Genomic DNA, 16,190 nt, shown 5'->3' with positions numbered 1-16,190 from the left:
GGTGGAACTCGGCAGGTCAGGCAGCATCTATGGAGGGGAATCAACCGTTGACATTTCAGGCCAAAAACCTTCTTCAGGAAAGGAAGAGGGAAGAAGCCGGAATAAGCAGGTGTTGGGGGGGGGGGGGGGGTGAAGTAAAAAGCTATGAGGTGATAGGAGGAAGAGGTAAAGGGCTGAAGAAGGAGGAATCTGATAGGAGAGGAAAGTGGACCACGGGAGAAAGGGAAGGGGCAGGGGCACCAGAGGGAGATGTTGGGCAGGTGAGGAAAACAGGAAGAGGTGAGCGTGGAGCCAGAATGATGAATGGAAATTGAGAGAAGGGCAAGGGCAGAGGAATTAATGGAAATTAATGCCAACAGATTGGAAGCTTTCCAGGTGAAACATGTGGTGATTCTCCTTCATCTGAGAGTGAGCACACTGCGGCAGTAGAGGAGGCCACAGACCGACATGTTGAAATAGAAACAGGATGGAGAGTTGAAATGGGTGACTACCGGGAAATCCTACCTCTTGCAGTGGACAGAGTGAAGGAAAGGAACCGGAGGACTGTGTTGAGCAGGCGAGGAGAAGTAGGAGATCATCTGCATCAGTGGACTGCTTCTTAATTCAATTTCAGAACACCTTGAAGGGTTTTGTAATCAAGGGAATAATTCTTAAGTGCGGTCACATTTGAGATTTGGGGACTGGCTTTAGTACATGGCCCTGGAATCCAGGAAAGCACGCTAAGAAGACAAATTAGCATGACGTTCCCAGTTTCTCCCAGACAGAGATAATCGGTGAACCGAGCAATGAACCCCAGCTTACCCAAAGGGGGCTGCAACATCCCCGCGTTCTTCTCACAACTTCCGATGGGCTGGATATCAGACGAGTACACCAAGCGCCAAAAGTCGTTCTTGTTGTCGCTGCCATCGAGCCGCAATCTCAGTCGCGCCCCAGTTATTCCGACCACGGTGGCGATGCAGGTCGAGGTGACGTTCCGAGGGTCCTTGGCTTCCAGCTTCATCCCGATCTTGAACTCGTTGACAGGTGGAACGCACGACTGTGGGACGAGGGAGGGGAGGAAGACAAATTGAAATGGATGTTTAGTTAAATGTCCAAAATTTACTGACACTGCCACTACTCCAGAACATGATAGTCTAGTACTTTAGGAAGAAAAGTGTTAACACATCAGACGACCTATCCTTGGCACAGCACACGGAGGCAATCAAAAGGAAAACACACCTGCCCTTATTTACATAGGAGGTGGAGAAGCTTCAGCTGGTCACCAAACACTAACATAGAGAAGACGTGCTCCCCACCTCTGAGCACATCTACAAGGAGCACTGTCACAAGACAACAGCATCCATCATCAAGGACCCCCACCATCCAGGCCATGCTCCCTTCTTGCTACTGCCACCAGGAAGGAGGTAGAGGAGACTTTGGTCCCACATCATCAGTTGCTACTGTTCAACCATCAGGTTCCTGAACCATTGTGGATAGCTTGATTCACCTCAACACTCAACTGATTCCACAACCTATGGACTCACTTTCAAGGACGCTACAATGCATGTTCTCAATACAGTGTATTCCAGTTAATTGGGCCATCAGTTAATTGGGACAGCTCTGAGGGAGCAAAAGCTAATTGAGGAAATAGCCGGGATTCCCGTCATTTATTTGGGACAAAATGCCCCTTAATTGGGACAGAGACTGTTGCCGAACAGTTTCTAACTAGACTCAGTCGCATGCACTTGTGTCACCATTGATGGCACCGTGCTTAGAGCAAACAGCTCTTAAATGGTGTCAGTGTGCTTTTGGTTGACCACAACGCACGAAGTTTGCAACACGACGAGTTTTCCTCACCACATCACTACTGAGTTTCTCAAATGGCATTCAATCAGCTGATTGAAAAGTATGTAAAGACTAAGCATTGGCAGGACACACCACAATCAACAGTGCACTGATGTATGCTGAAGAAACGTTTGCAAGTAAATAGCCAAGACTGGAGAACAACTCAACCCAATCAATATTTATTACTCAGTTAAATGGTAGTTTGTCTTTTTAAAAATATTTTTATTTGATAATGGTTAGCATCATATTAACATATAAAAATTACATCTGATAACAAATTTGGTTTGAACTTCGAACTTATTTCCATGAAACTTTAGTGAACTGGGGCAGATGTTTAATAGGGTTAAAATGTACTGATCACAATGTGACCCAATTACCTGGAATAATTTTAATAATAATAAATTTCACTGTTATTTATTATTATTATTTTTCATTTTTTTTTGCATTTGCACAGTTATTTTTGCACATTGGTTGCTTCTCAGTCTTCGTATGTAGGTTTTGATTGACTCTATTTTATTTCTTTATTCTACTGTGAATGCCTGCAAGAAAATGAATCTCAAGGTAGTATATGCTGACATGGACATATTTTGATAAAAAGTTACTTTGAACAAACAACCACAGATGTATTTTTGAAAATATCTTGACTGGTTGCATTACTGTCTGATATGGTAACTCGAACATGCAGGAACTTAAGAAGCTGCAGTGGACTCAGCCCAAAACTTTCAGGGCACATCCCTTCCCACCATCGTAGTATCTAAACGAGGCACTGCCTCCATTATCAAAGATCTCCACTGTCTGGACCGTGCCATCTTCTCAGAGTTGCCATCAGGCAGAAGGTACAGAGCGACTCTCACAAAATGCCGGAGGAACTCAGCAGGTCAGGCTGCATCAGTGGAAGTGAATAAATAGTCAACGTTTCGGGCTGAGACCCTTCATCAGGACTGAAATGGAAGGGGAAGTCGTCAGAATAAAAAGGTGGGATGAGGGGAAGGAGGATAGCTAGAAGGCAATAGGTGGGAAAGGTCAAGGGCTAGAGAGAAAGGAATCGGATAGGAGAGGAGAGTGGACCATAGAAAGGGAAAGAGGAGCGGATCCAGGGGGAGGTGAGAGGCAAGTGAGAAGAGGGAAGAGGCCAGAGTGGGTGATAGAAGAAAAATGGAGGAAGGAATTTTTTTTTAACCAGAAGGAGAAATCAATATTCATGCCACTAGATTGGAAGCTACCCTAATGGAATATAAGGTGTTGGTCCTCCACCCTGAGGGTGACATGGACTGGCAAGTTGGAATGGGACAGAAGCCTAATGTCCCACAGCACTAGGCTGAAGAACAGTTACCTTCTTTCAACCATTCAGTTCAGAACCAACCAGCTGTTCCACTACACTCACTGGAGTCCTACCGTCGACAGAGCAAGTCCTCTGTTGGTTTTAAACAAACATAGAACAGCACATCACATGAAGAGGCCTTTCTAGATTCTGCAGGTGCTGGAAATCTTGAGCAACACACACAGAACCTGGAGGAACTCAGCAGTTCAGGCAGCATCTGTGGAGGGGAGTAAACAGCTAAACTTTTAGGGCCAAGGTTCTTCATCAGGACTGGAAAGGAAGTGGGTAGAAGCTAGAGGAAGCAGGAGGAGGGAGGGGGAGGAGGACAAGCTGGCAGGTGAAACCAGGTGAGGAGGGATGTACGTGGGTGGGGGAAGGGGGCGAAGTCAGAAGCTCGCAGGAGATAGGTGGAAGAACTAAGGAGCTGAAGGAGAAGGAATCGGATAGGAGAGGACAGAGGACCTTGGAAGAAAGGAAAGGAGGAGGGGAACCAAAGGGAGGAGATGGGGAGTTGAGGAGAAGAGAAGAATTGAGAGGGGAACCAGAATGGCGAATGTAAAAAGGAAGAAGGGAGAAGGGGAAGAAGTTACCAGAACTTAGAGAACATATTCTTTTTCTGGTTCCTGCCCCCTTCCTTTCCGACCTGATGAATGAAATGTCGACTCCTTATTCCCCTCCATCGATGCTGCCTGACCTGAGTTCCTCCAGCATTTTGTGTGCATTGCTCAAGATTTTCAGCATCTGCAGAAACTCCCACAAATTGAGAACCTTCCACACTTTGGATCTAGGAATGAATACATGCTGTCCACCTCAGCTGCAGAACAGGCTTCTTAAATTAAGACTTTGCATTTTAAAAATAATTACATTTCAATTAAAAAAAAAGAAATCCTCCTATAAGAAAAAAAGCTAAGCCACAAAGTAGTCTGACGTGGACTTTGAAGGGGGTGTGACTTGTGTCCATCTTGAAAAGGTTTAAAAGACGTCTGTCTGTTATGTTTTGTAAGAGAGGGCAAAGAAGAGGTTCCCATCTTGAGGTCCACTGACCTCTTGCTTAACAAGTTTGGTCCATGGCATAAAAAAAGTTGGTCTATAGCATTACAGAATTTAAAGTTGAAAAGTTCAAAAATTTGAAGTAAATTTTATTATCAGAGAACATTTACGTCATCATATTACAGCCCTGAGATTCATTTTCCTGTGGGCATACCCAGCAAATCTATAGAATATTAACTATAACAGGATCAATGAAAGATCAACCAGAGTACAGAAGACAACAAACTGGGATGTCTGGACTGTCTTACGCAGAGAGGTTAGAGAGACTGGGCTTGTACACGTTGGAATTAAGGAGATTGAGAGGGGATCTGATTGAAACATATAAGATTATTAAGGGATTGGACAAGATAGAGGCAGGAAATATGTTCCAGATGCTGGGAGAGTCCAGCACCAGAGGGCATGGTTTGAGAATAAGGGGTAGGTCATTTTGGACAGAGTTAAGGAAAAACTTCTTCTCCCAGAGAGTTGTGGGGGGTCTGGAATGCACTGCCTCGGAATGTAGTGGAGGCCAACTCTCTGGCTGCTTTCAAGAAGGAGCTAGATAGGTATCTTATGGATAGGGGAATCAAGGGATATGGGGACAAGGCAGGAACCGGGTATTGATAGGAATTGATCAGCCATGATCTCAGAATGGCGGTGCAGGCTCGAAGGGCTGAATGGTCTACTTCTGCACCTATTGTCTATTGTCTATAAATCTATAGAATAGTGACTATAACAGGATCAATGAAAGATCAACCAGAGTACAGAAGACAACAAACTGTGCAAATGCAAATATAAATAAATAGCAATAAATAATGAGAACATGAGATAACAAGATAGTAATTGAAGGAACTATGTAGATGAGTTGGTGGAAATACCACAAAAGGTGGCTTGCCAGTGCCACTGCAGAGGCAATTAAGAGTTGGGCAACAAATGCTGGCCCTACTCTTGAGAACGGAAACCATTTTTATGGACTGTGGGTGGCATAGTAGCGTCATGACAAGTGTTAACGCTTTACAGTGCCGCGATTGCGGTTCAGCTCTGCTGTCTGTAAGGAGTCTGTACATTCTCCTCATGACCATGTAGGCTTCCTCCGGTTTCCTCCCACATTTCACAACCTACAGGTCAGTCCGTGGCTGCCATGCTATGCCAGAAAACAGAGAAGAATACAGCACAGGGACAGGCCCTTAACCAGCTAAAAAGAAAATCAAAATCCAATCCCTCCTGCCTACACAATGTCCATATCCTTCCATCTTGCTCACATTCATCTGCCTATCTAAATATCTCTTAAAAGCCTCTAATGTATATGTCTCTACCACCATAACAGGCATCCACTACCCTCTGAGTAAAAAACTTACCCCTCACATCCCCTTTGAACCTACCCCCCTCTCACCTTCAATGCATGCCCTCTACCCTGGGAAACAGTTACTCACTGTCTACTCTATCTATGCCTCTCATAATCTTATAAGTCAGCCTCCACCACTCCAGAGCAAACAACCCAGTGTTCTAGGTCGGGCCGACACTTGCCACAAGCCAAAACGTGGGCTGTTTTCTCTGGAACGACCTAGGCGAAATGCCCCCCAGCCCGTCCTTGGACTGTATCGGTCGAAGACACAAAATGATGCAATTGACTGTACACTTCAATGCACACGTGACAAACAAAGCTAATTTTTAAATCTTAAAAAAAACACGAAAAAGGTCGCGTGGCCTCAAACTAAATCTTTCACTCAGTAAGCTGATTCTGGGCCTGAAGTCTCCTTCCTGTAGATGAGTGTGGGGATAAGGCTGCTCTGGGGTGCAGATTATTTTGTAGGCCCAAAGATGTAGACAATCTGAAACAAAGCAGAAAAATGCAAGCAATTCTTGCCAGGGAAGATGGACAGCATCTGTAGAAAAAGACAATGCTTGGTCCACGACCTTAAACTCCCTCCTCAGCCCACAAGTTCAGCCCACCCTATTGAGTACATCTACATTTTCTGTTTATTCTAGCAGAGACCAATTGAGCCACAGAACAGCAGGCGAGGAGAAGAGAAAGAGAAAGTGGGGAGACAGAGAGGGGGAAGCGGAAGATTGGGGGGTGGGGGGGAAGAGTGAGAAATTACCAGCTAGAGAAATTGATGTTCATGCCATCAGATTGGAGGCGACCCAGACAGAACGTTGAGATGTTACTCCTCCTGTTGATAGAACAGGGATACAGAAATAGACCCTTCGGCCCACAATAGCTGTGCTGACCATGACCAAGTTAAATGACCACATCTACCTGTATCTCTGCATTCCATACTGGTTCAAGTGTCCGTCCTAAACACAGCTGTCACATGGCTTTTTTACAACCCCCACTTCTAATTAATGATCTAGGTTCTGTAAAAACCTCTTAAAAATTAACCACCAGATCTTGGGCTTCTGCCAAAGGCCTTATCGCTGTGCGGCATCTTCATCAGCCTGCATTTTCCTAATTTAATCCATGTTTTATTCATTTTCATCTTGATTTATGGAGTTTGAAGATACAATCTCGCAGGAATTCTGCTTGCTTTTCCTCTCCTGAACAGAGTCAATAAAGGGGAAAGAATTTCAGAAAAAAGAATTCATTTCTGTTGCGCTTAGAAAGATCAGATGTGTTACTGTTGAGATCGTGTTCTTCTTGGATGCTTGCCAAACCACGAGGAGGGTTTTGAAATGCCAGCATCCAGCAAGTGCATTTCAATCCCTCCAGCCGGCGGATTTGCCTCTTTAAGGCAGAGCAACGAGACTGACCCACAAGACACTGATCTTCTTTCGCCGGTTTGGCATTTGGCCAGCATGCTGCACATTTGCTTTGCTCAGGTCAAGGGACTTGGCAGAGGAAAAGGCAGCAATCCTCCTGTATAATGATCAGCTGATTTAGAGAGCCTCCAAGAGGACCACGACCTTGTTGTAGGGTTTGGAGGCTTGCGTGCCTCGATGATCCAGAGAGCTATGTTGGCTGGGGTCAGAGCTTTATGTTCTTGCTCTGGATAGGGTAACCCATGCCAAACAGGTCAAAGGGTAAAGGCCAGACTAAGAGTAGTCTACTGACCCTTCAGGTTCTGGGGTTTCAGCTCAGAGTTAACAACCCTGACTGGTAAAACAAAACTGCTACAGGAACATCAATGAAGATGTGGCCAAGGACAGACAGTGGAGGACATTCACTGCTGTCCTAAACACCATAAAAAAAAGGTATAACAGGTGGTATCTTAGAGAGTGAAACAGCTGATTCGTCTGTTATGATCCCAGCCCCCTCCTTTGTGAGAATCGCAAGAGCACTAGTTGGGGGGGGGGGGGGTGTCAGTAGACCCAGGAAGTGGGAGAGAGAGAGAGACGTGCTGAATACCACATTCCACCGGGATGCAAAATAAGGCGACATTGACTATTGTCTCATGGAGACCACATGTAAAGCCCTCGGGCAATGTGGGGGTGGGGATTGCCTCACCCTACTTTGATGGACATCTACAACTCTGCAAGTCAAGATAAAAGGGGACTGCAGGAGGCGGTACCCCAGCGATGCACCAGAAGGACACACCATCGCTCAGCGCTCCTGTGCTAGTGGGAAGCCACTCAAAGCCACGTGCGTTCCGTTTCTCCTTTGCCTGGGGAGCAGGTGGCTGATAACACCGAAAAGGACTTCGAACTAACAACGGGGAACCAACGCTCCCCTAATTCAACAGAGTTGCTTCATAAAGACCTGGGCAAGTTTTTCCTTTTCTCACCAATCCCTCTCTCTCTGTCACAACACGTGAAACCCAGCGATTCCCAAAAGGCTGAAGCCTGCAGACTTCGGAGTGACTTTTATATTTCCAATGGACAATATATAATCCCCTAGACAACAGTAGAGCTTATTTCTTAATGATGATTATTACTATACCTGCACTTTAGATTGAGTATTGACAATGTGCATTATCTGAATGTTTGTATTAACCTTACTTTTGTGCCCCTTTATAAATAAAAACGTTTGAAAATAGTGCCATCAGACTTCAACGGACCTCTCTATCTTTGCTGGTAAGTGATCCAGTTATGGGATACGTAACATGTCTAATATAAGCCAGCTGAGTAAGACCCAGGGAACTACTGGGAGACCAGTCGCTGTTTAAGCAATACTTCACTCAACAATAACAAAACACATACAATTAAACCACCATCAGTAGGAAAATAAGACAATTCTTCCTTGTTGACATATAAAAAATGCTGGCGGAACTCAGCAGGTCTGACATATTCTATGGAGGGGAATAAACAACTGATGTTTCCGGCCAAGAATTTTCATCAGGACTGGAAAAGGAGGAAGAAGCCAGCACGGTACCATAGCAGACAGCACAACGATTTATAGTACCGGTGATCTGGGTTCAATTCCCTCTGCTGCCTGTAAGGAGTATGTACGTTCTCCCCGTGACCGCGTGGGTTTCCTCCGGGTGCTCCGGTTTCCTCCCACAGTCCAAGGATGGTTGGTAGGTTAATTGCTTGATTATCCCATTAAATTCCTGACACTCGGCAGGACTGACGGAGGGTTTCGGCCCAATATGTCAATTGTATACTTCTCCTAGATGCTGCCTGGCCGGCTGAGTTCGTCCAGCATTTTGTGTGTGTTGCTCGGATTTCCAGCATCTGCAGGTTTTCTCTTGTTCGTGAAAGTCCACTTAGCTACTTTTTAGAGCAAAATTAGCAGCTGATTGTTGACATCAGGAAGGGGAAGGACGATGAACATACTGGGGGAAAGGCGAAGAGCGCCAGCAGTTTTTTAAACTCCTGCCTGTTTACATATTGGGTGACCTGACCGTCACACAATCACAAGGAAGGCGGGCCTGTGTCCTTCCTTTCTCAGGTTGAGGAGGTCCGGCTTGTCATCGAACACTACCAAACTTCTACAGAGGGACTGTTGAAAATATCCTGACTGGATGCGTCAGGCTGTGGTAAGGTGGGAGTGCACAGAACACAAAAATCTCCAGAGTTATTGCCCTCCCCACTATCAGTATGTGAGATGCTGGCTCAAGTAAACAATATCTACCAACAAAGATCCTCTCTGCCTGGGACATGCTATCTTCTCACAGTGACCACAGGGCAGGAGGTGCAGAGGCCTGAAGTCCCACACCTCTAGGTTCAATAGTACCTGCCTTCCTTCAACAACTTTGTTCTTAAACCAGCCAGCAAAATCCTAATCATAACAGCTTAGCAACACTAAGGCTCTAATTGTATAACCTGTGTCTTTTTTTTAAATTAATAATGGTTTATTGTGATGCCATGTGCCTCTGATATTGCTGGAAGTCTTTTCACTACAAAATTATCAAGGGTATAGATAAGGTAAATGTAAGGAGGCCTTTTCCACTGTGGTTGGGTGGAATGACTAGAGGTCAGGGGTTAAGGGCAAAAGGTGAAAAATTTCAAAGAGAACACGAAGGGAAGCTTCTTCGCATAAAAGGTCACATGAATGTGGAACAACCTGCCAGTGCAAGTGGTGCATGTGATCTCGATTTCAATGTTTAAGGGAAGTTTGGATGGGAGGGGTATGGAGGGCTATGGTCCTGGTGCAGGTTAATGGGAGCAGGCAGTTTAAATGAGTCAGCATGGAGTTGTTGGGCTGAAGGGCCTGTTTCACACATTTGTGCATTTGATAATAAACATGATTTTGACTTTATGTCAAAATGACAAGCACAGGGACTAAGTATTCCAACACAGAAACAGGCCCCACGGTCCATCAGAGTGACATCTTCAGGAAAGGTAAGACACACCCAGTTCTCATCGAAGAATCAGAAGTGGAAAGAGTGAGAATTTCAACTTCCAGCATGTCAACATCTCTGAGGATCTACCCTGGCCCCAACATACTGATGCAGCTACAAAAAAGGCACAACAGCAGCTATATTTCACTAGGAGTTTGAGGAGATTTGGTCTGTCACCAAAGACAAGCGCAAATTTCTACAAACGTACTGTGGAGAGCATTACTGTCTGGTTTGGGGGGAGGGGCACTGCAATGGATCACAATAAGCTGCAGAAAGTTGTAAACTCAGTCAGCTCCATCATGGTAGTATCCAGGACATCTTCAGGAAGTGGTGCCTCAGAAAGGCAGCGTCCATCATTAAGGACCTCCATTACCCAGGGTCATGCCCTTTTCTCATTGTTACCATCAGGGAGGAGGTACAGGAGCCTGAAGACCCCTCTTCTCATTACTACCATCAGGGAGGAGGTACAGGAGCCTGAAGACCCCTCTTCTCATTACTACCATCAGGGAGGAGGGACAGGAGCCTGAAGGCCCTTCTTCTCATTACTACCATCAGGGAGGAGGTACAGGAGCCTGAAGACCCCTCTTCTCATTACTACCGTCAGGGAGGAGGTACAGGAGCCTGAAGACCCCTCTTCTCATTACTACCGTCACGGAGGAGGGACAGGAGCCTGAAGATCCCTCTGCTCATTACTACCATCAGGGAGGAGGTACAGGAGCCTGAAGACCCCTCTTCTCATTACTACCATCAGGGAGGAGGTACAGGAGCCTGAAGACCCCTCTTCTCATTACTACCATCAGGGAGGAGGTACAGGAGCCTGAAGACCCCTCTTCTCATTACTACCATCAGGGGGGAGGTACAGGAGACTGAAGGCACACACTCAATGATTCAGGAACAACTTCTTACCCTCTGCCATCTGATTTCTGAATGGATATTGAACCCATGAACACTACCTCCTACTTTTTAATTTCTATTTTTGCACTACTTCTTTAACTTAGTAATACATACAATCACTTCTTATTGTAATTTACAGCTTTTATGATCATGTATTGCAACGTACTGGTGCTGAACTACAACAGTGACAGTGACAGTAAATCTGATTTTGATTCTGCCCATCCGTAATGTAGGCCAAACGACCTACTTCTCTGCTGTGTGACTCTGCCACTAACTGCATTTGCTTGTGATTACTTCCTCTGAAACTCACACTTCGAATCCATCTGCAAGAGACATACACACAGACACAGACACACACACACACAGTGCAGAAACACCGGCCAGAGAGCAAATAAACAGGACACAGATCACTCAAGGTGCAAGAGGACATGGTTGTTGAGTTGGGATCATACCGCAAACGAAAATGTTCTTGTATCCATTAAGTCCACACACTGAGCATAGGGCCATAAGACGTACAGTAAGAGCAGAATTCGACCATTCGGCCCATCGAGTCGGCTCCACCATTCATGGCTGAATTATTATTCCTCTCAGTCCCAATCTGCTGCCTTCTCCCTGTGACTCCCCCCCCCCCCACCCCACCCACCGACCAATCAGGAGTCTCGTCAATCTCTGCTTCAAGTATACTCAATGACCTGGACTCCTTATTCTGGCTAAAGAAATTCCTCCTCACCTCTGTTCTAAATCTATTCTGAGGCCATGCCCTCTGGTCAGAGTCTCCCACTATAGGGAATATCCTCTCCACGTTCACACCAGCTAGGCCTTTCAATATTTGATAGGCTTCAATGAGATTCCCTTCTCGTTCATCTGAACTCCACCTAAGCAGAAGCCGAGAGCCATCAAAAACTCCCCACATGTTAACCCTCTCATTCCTGGAATCATTCTTGTGAATCTCTGGACCTACCCCAAAGCCAGTTTTTCTTACAAACGCAGATTAGAGGCCCAAAACTGTCTACAATACTCCACTGTGATCTGACCAATGCCTCATAAAGCCTCAGCATCACATCCTCGTCCTTCTATTCTAGTCCTAACATTGCATTTGCCTTCCTTATCACTGACTAATACTGCAAGTAATCCTTTAGGAAATCTTGCAACAACAAAACGCTCCTCTGGAACCAGTGTGGATAATGTCCAACTGTACTTTACTTGTAGTAACAAAATGGAACTTGTACTGTACCAGAGTGCTTTGCTAATAGTGTTCGTGCAATATCATGCCAATGGGCCTTGAGTAGATGACAAACTGCAGAAAGGCAAGTGGTTTTCTATAGAAATTCGCTCTATTTCTAATTCAGTTCCTGGAGGAATGCCAAGAGCACTCATCAAGCAGATGAACAGAATGCACTGTGTCCTTGAAATGGCACGCATATATAACACTTGTGTAGAAAGGAGTGACTATGCTGTCTTTTCTCGAAGCTATCACCAGCTCTTGTGAAGTGTTAGTCTTCCCTTGCAGCAGGTAAAATAAATGTGCTATCATTGATCTCCTCTGAGTTAATTGTAGCTTGTTGTAAGATGAAGCGAAAGGATACTTGACAGTAGCTTCACTCACCTCAACACTGAACTGATTCTACAACCTTTGGACTCACTTCCAAGGACTCTGCAACTCATATGCTCTCAATATTATTAATATAACTATTTATTTATTATGTATTGTATCTCTAAATAAATAAGTACATTCTTAAATTTGCATATTTTGTTTTCTTCATCATCAGAGACCCCCCCACCACTAGGCCATGTTCTCTTCTCGCTACTACCATCAAGAAGGTGGTACAGGAGCCTCAGGACTCACCCCACCAGGTTTGGGAACAGTTATTACCCCTCAACCATTAGGCTCTTGAACCAGAGGGGATAACTTCACTCAACTTCTCTTGCCCCACCATTGAAAGTTCCCACAACCAATGGACTCCCACTTTCAAGGACTCTTCATCTCATGTTCTCGATATTTATTGCTAATTTATTTATTATTATTGTTTCTTCTTTCTGTATTTGCCAAGTTTGTTGTCTTCTGCACTCTGGTTGAACGTCCTAGTTTGGCGGACTTTTATTGATCCCATTATGGCTATTATTCTACTGATTTACTGGGAATGCCCACAAGAGCATGAACCTTAGGGTTGTATATGGTGACATATATGTACTCAGATATTAAAATTTACTTCACACTTCTGCACATTTTGCCCAATCTGAAATCACTAAATTCACGTTCCCTCTACTCCCTGACTCCAATAGTAAACTTTCACATCACTTGCATTCAATATTCTCTGGTAGCTTTCTATTTATATAAAACAGAAATTTGTTCTCATTAACGCCCAAAACACATTGTTCAACTGTGAGTTAGCTTTCAGCACAGGGAAATGAAATTGCACAAGTTGTGTGATTTGAAGAATTACAATGAAATACTGGATAAATCAATTTGGAACATAACTAAACTCGCAAACCAGATGGATAAAATTATGAATTAATTATACTTTAATAATTAACAGTATACTTTGTAGCTGAATAATTTATTGATGTTACGGGTTATTTCAGGAATGTATAGTGAGGCTTTCTGAATCTAAAATTGATAAAGACACTTGCCGACCACTTTATTAGATATAGTTGCTCGTTAATGCAAAAATCTAATCAGCCAATCATGTGGCAGCAACTCAATGCATAAAAGCATGCAGACATGGTCAAGAGGTTCAGTTATTATTCACACCAAACTTCACAATGGGGAAGAAACGTAATCTAAGTGACTTTGACCGTGGAATGACTGGTGGTGCCAGATGGGGTGATTTGAGTATCTCAGAAACTGCTGATCTCCTGGGAATTCCATGCACAACAGTCTCAGAGTTCACAGAGAATGGTGTGAGAAACAAAAATAAACATCCAGTGTGTGGCAGTACTGTGGGTGAAAACACCTTGTTAATGAGAGAGGCCAGAAGAGAATAAGACTGGTTCAAGCTGACAAGAAGGTAAAAGCAATTCAACTAACCGCACGTTACAACGTAGGTGTGCAGAAGAGCATCTCTGAACACACAACACACTAAACCTTGATGTGGATGGGCTACAGCAGCAGAAGAACCCACCAGGTTCCACTCCTGAACCTAATAATCACTGAGAGTATGAATGGAATATCTCTCGTTGGGTGGCAGATTGGAGATGCGTCTCCACCAAAGGAGGTGTAAGGTACTCCTTCTCTCCGCTAGCCTGCAGGTCACCCTTGGGTGAGGTGTAGCACCTACTTAGCCTCCGATCACGGTCTCATGAAGCCATGGGAGCAGGTGGTGGATGGTCGTACGAGCAGCTGGTACATATCACAAGCCCTGGTTATGTGACCACTGACGCCAGGCAGACAATCTCTTAAAAAAGTATTGATATTGGCTGGGGTCACCCGTCTTGTAAAGACACTGCCCAGAAGAAGGCAATGGCAAACCACTTCTATATAAAAATTTGCCAAGAACAGTCATGGTCATGGGAAGACCATGAACACCCACATCATACAACACAGCGTATAATGAAGGAATGAACAATAGTGCTACTTAAAATATGGCTGAAGTCTGAACAATGTAACTCATTTGAATATTGAACTTAACAACGTACTACCATCTTTATAAGTAGGATCTTTTAAACACTGTTGCACATGTTCTCAAAGGCATGTGAGAGGGAGGCCTGGTAGTATAGTGGTCTGCACAACGCTTTACAGTACTGGTGGCCCAGGTTCAATTCCCGCTGCTGCCTGTAAGGAATTTGTACATTCTCCCCATGACCACTGCGGGTTTCTTCCAGGTGCTCCAGTTTCCTCCCACAGTCCAAAGATGTGCTGGTTGGTAGGTTAATTGGTTATTGTAAATTGTCCCGTTGATAGGCCACTGAACCCATGAACTACTTATTCAACTATTTAATATATACTGTATATACTTACTGTAATTCAGATATTTTTTGTGTATTATTATGTCTAGTACTGCACTGTAAAGACACCAAATTTCACGACACATGCCAGTGTTATTAAACCTGATTCTGATTGGCTCGAAGAGCTGCAAGGGCCTACCCTACACTGTACCGCCATTAGTAAACAAAATGGCCGACACAGGATCTGGGTGAGTGATATCACTGCATCCTAAACTAACTGCACACGTGCTTATGCTTTTTCCCGTATTCATTTTTTATTGAGATACAGCCACGCCGCTGAGCAAATCCCCAATTTCAGCCTAGCCTAATCACGAGGACAATTTTCAATGACCACCCCGGTACAGCTGTGGACTGTGGGAAGAAATCCAGAGGAAACTCATGGGGTCACAGGGGAAACCATACAAAACTTCTTGCAAATCAAACCCAGGTCACCTGCACTGTAAAGCGTTTTGCTAATCAGGCTATCTTAGACCTGGATGAGCCAAAATACCCCCTGACTATTGCCCTGGGAAGGAAGAGAGCCGCAGAAACATTTTTATATAGTTAAGTAACGGATGTAAAATGCATTATTTGAAGTTAGTGACCAAAGCATGAACCTTGGTAGTATTCGGGTAGCTAAAGGAAGAGGCAAATGAACCAACACGTGAAGAGCTTATGTGAACATTGCATACAACTCCCGGGACTAAACAGTTGGTAACAACACACTATGATACAATAAAAGCCCATTTCACCTGCTTAAAGCAATAGGAAGGGGCAGCAACAGCGCCTGTCTCCTTAAGGTATTTGTCCCAACTGAACTGACCTGAAAGCAGAAACAAAATGGTAAGTACATTAAATTCAACAGCAACAGGGAAGAATAAAAAAATATATCCTTTCAGTGCCCAATAATATTTACAATACCATGTTAAACTCAGTCAGCTCCTTCACAGGCACTCGCCTCCCCAGATTCCAGGACATCTTCAGGACTGGTGCCTCAAAAGGGGGTGTCCATCGTTAAGCACCCCCATCAACCAGGATGTGCCCTCTTCTCATTGTTACCATACAGAAGCCTGAAGGCACATACTCAGCAATACAGGAACAGATTCTTCCCCTCTGCCGTCTGATTTCTAAGTGGACATTGAACCCATGAACACTACCTCACTACTTTTTTTTTCTGTCTTTGCACTATTTATTTAATTTAACTATTTAACATACATACATATACTTACTGTAATTCAGTCCTTTTCTATATTTATCACATATTGCATTGTCCTGCTGCCGCTAAGTTAACAAATTTCACGACGATTCTGATAAACCTGAATCCGATTCGGATTTCAGTGAAAAATCTACTTAATTCATTGAAAGTGGCATCACAGGTTGATAGGGTCGTAAAGAAAGCTTTCGGCACATTGGCCTTCATAAATCAAAGTATTGAGTACGGGAGTTGAGATGTTACGTTATAAAGCAGGAAACTATAG

At 44.3% G+C, this 16,190-nt stretch overlaps 1 protein-coding gene across 8 annotated transcripts in view; it reads right to left on the bottom strand.

Annotated features, from left to right (window-relative positions):
- The window catches only part of LOC132380423 (polycomb protein SCMH1-like), a 211,319-nt gene that overhangs the window by 115,166 nt on the left and 79,963 nt on the right, over window positions 1-16,190 (bottom strand). For 6 of the 8 annotated variants that reach the window (XM_059949208.1, XM_059949209.1, XM_059949211.1 and 3 more), the window contains 2 exons: window positions 15,465-15,535; window positions 802-1,036 (listed from right to left, as the gene is read on the bottom strand). In XM_059949208.1, the coding sequence (XP_059805191.1) occupies window positions 802-1,036; window positions 15,465-15,535 (306 nt within the window). The remainder of the gene's footprint in view (window positions 1-801; window positions 1,037-15,464; window positions 15,536-16,190) is intronic. The other 2 variants (XM_059949213.1, XM_059949214.1) reach the window with 1 other exon arrangement.

This window comes from Hypanus sabinus, chromosome 24, assembly GCF_030144855.1.
Source record: "Hypanus sabinus isolate sHypSab1 chromosome 24, sHypSab1.hap1, whole genome shotgun sequence".
NCBI classification, from domain to species: Eukaryota; Metazoa; Chordata; class Chondrichthyes; order Myliobatiformes; family Dasyatidae; genus Hypanus; species Hypanus sabinus.
Note: the sequence above shows the minus strand (reverse complement) of the source record. Positions and strands in the feature narration are given on the sequence as shown.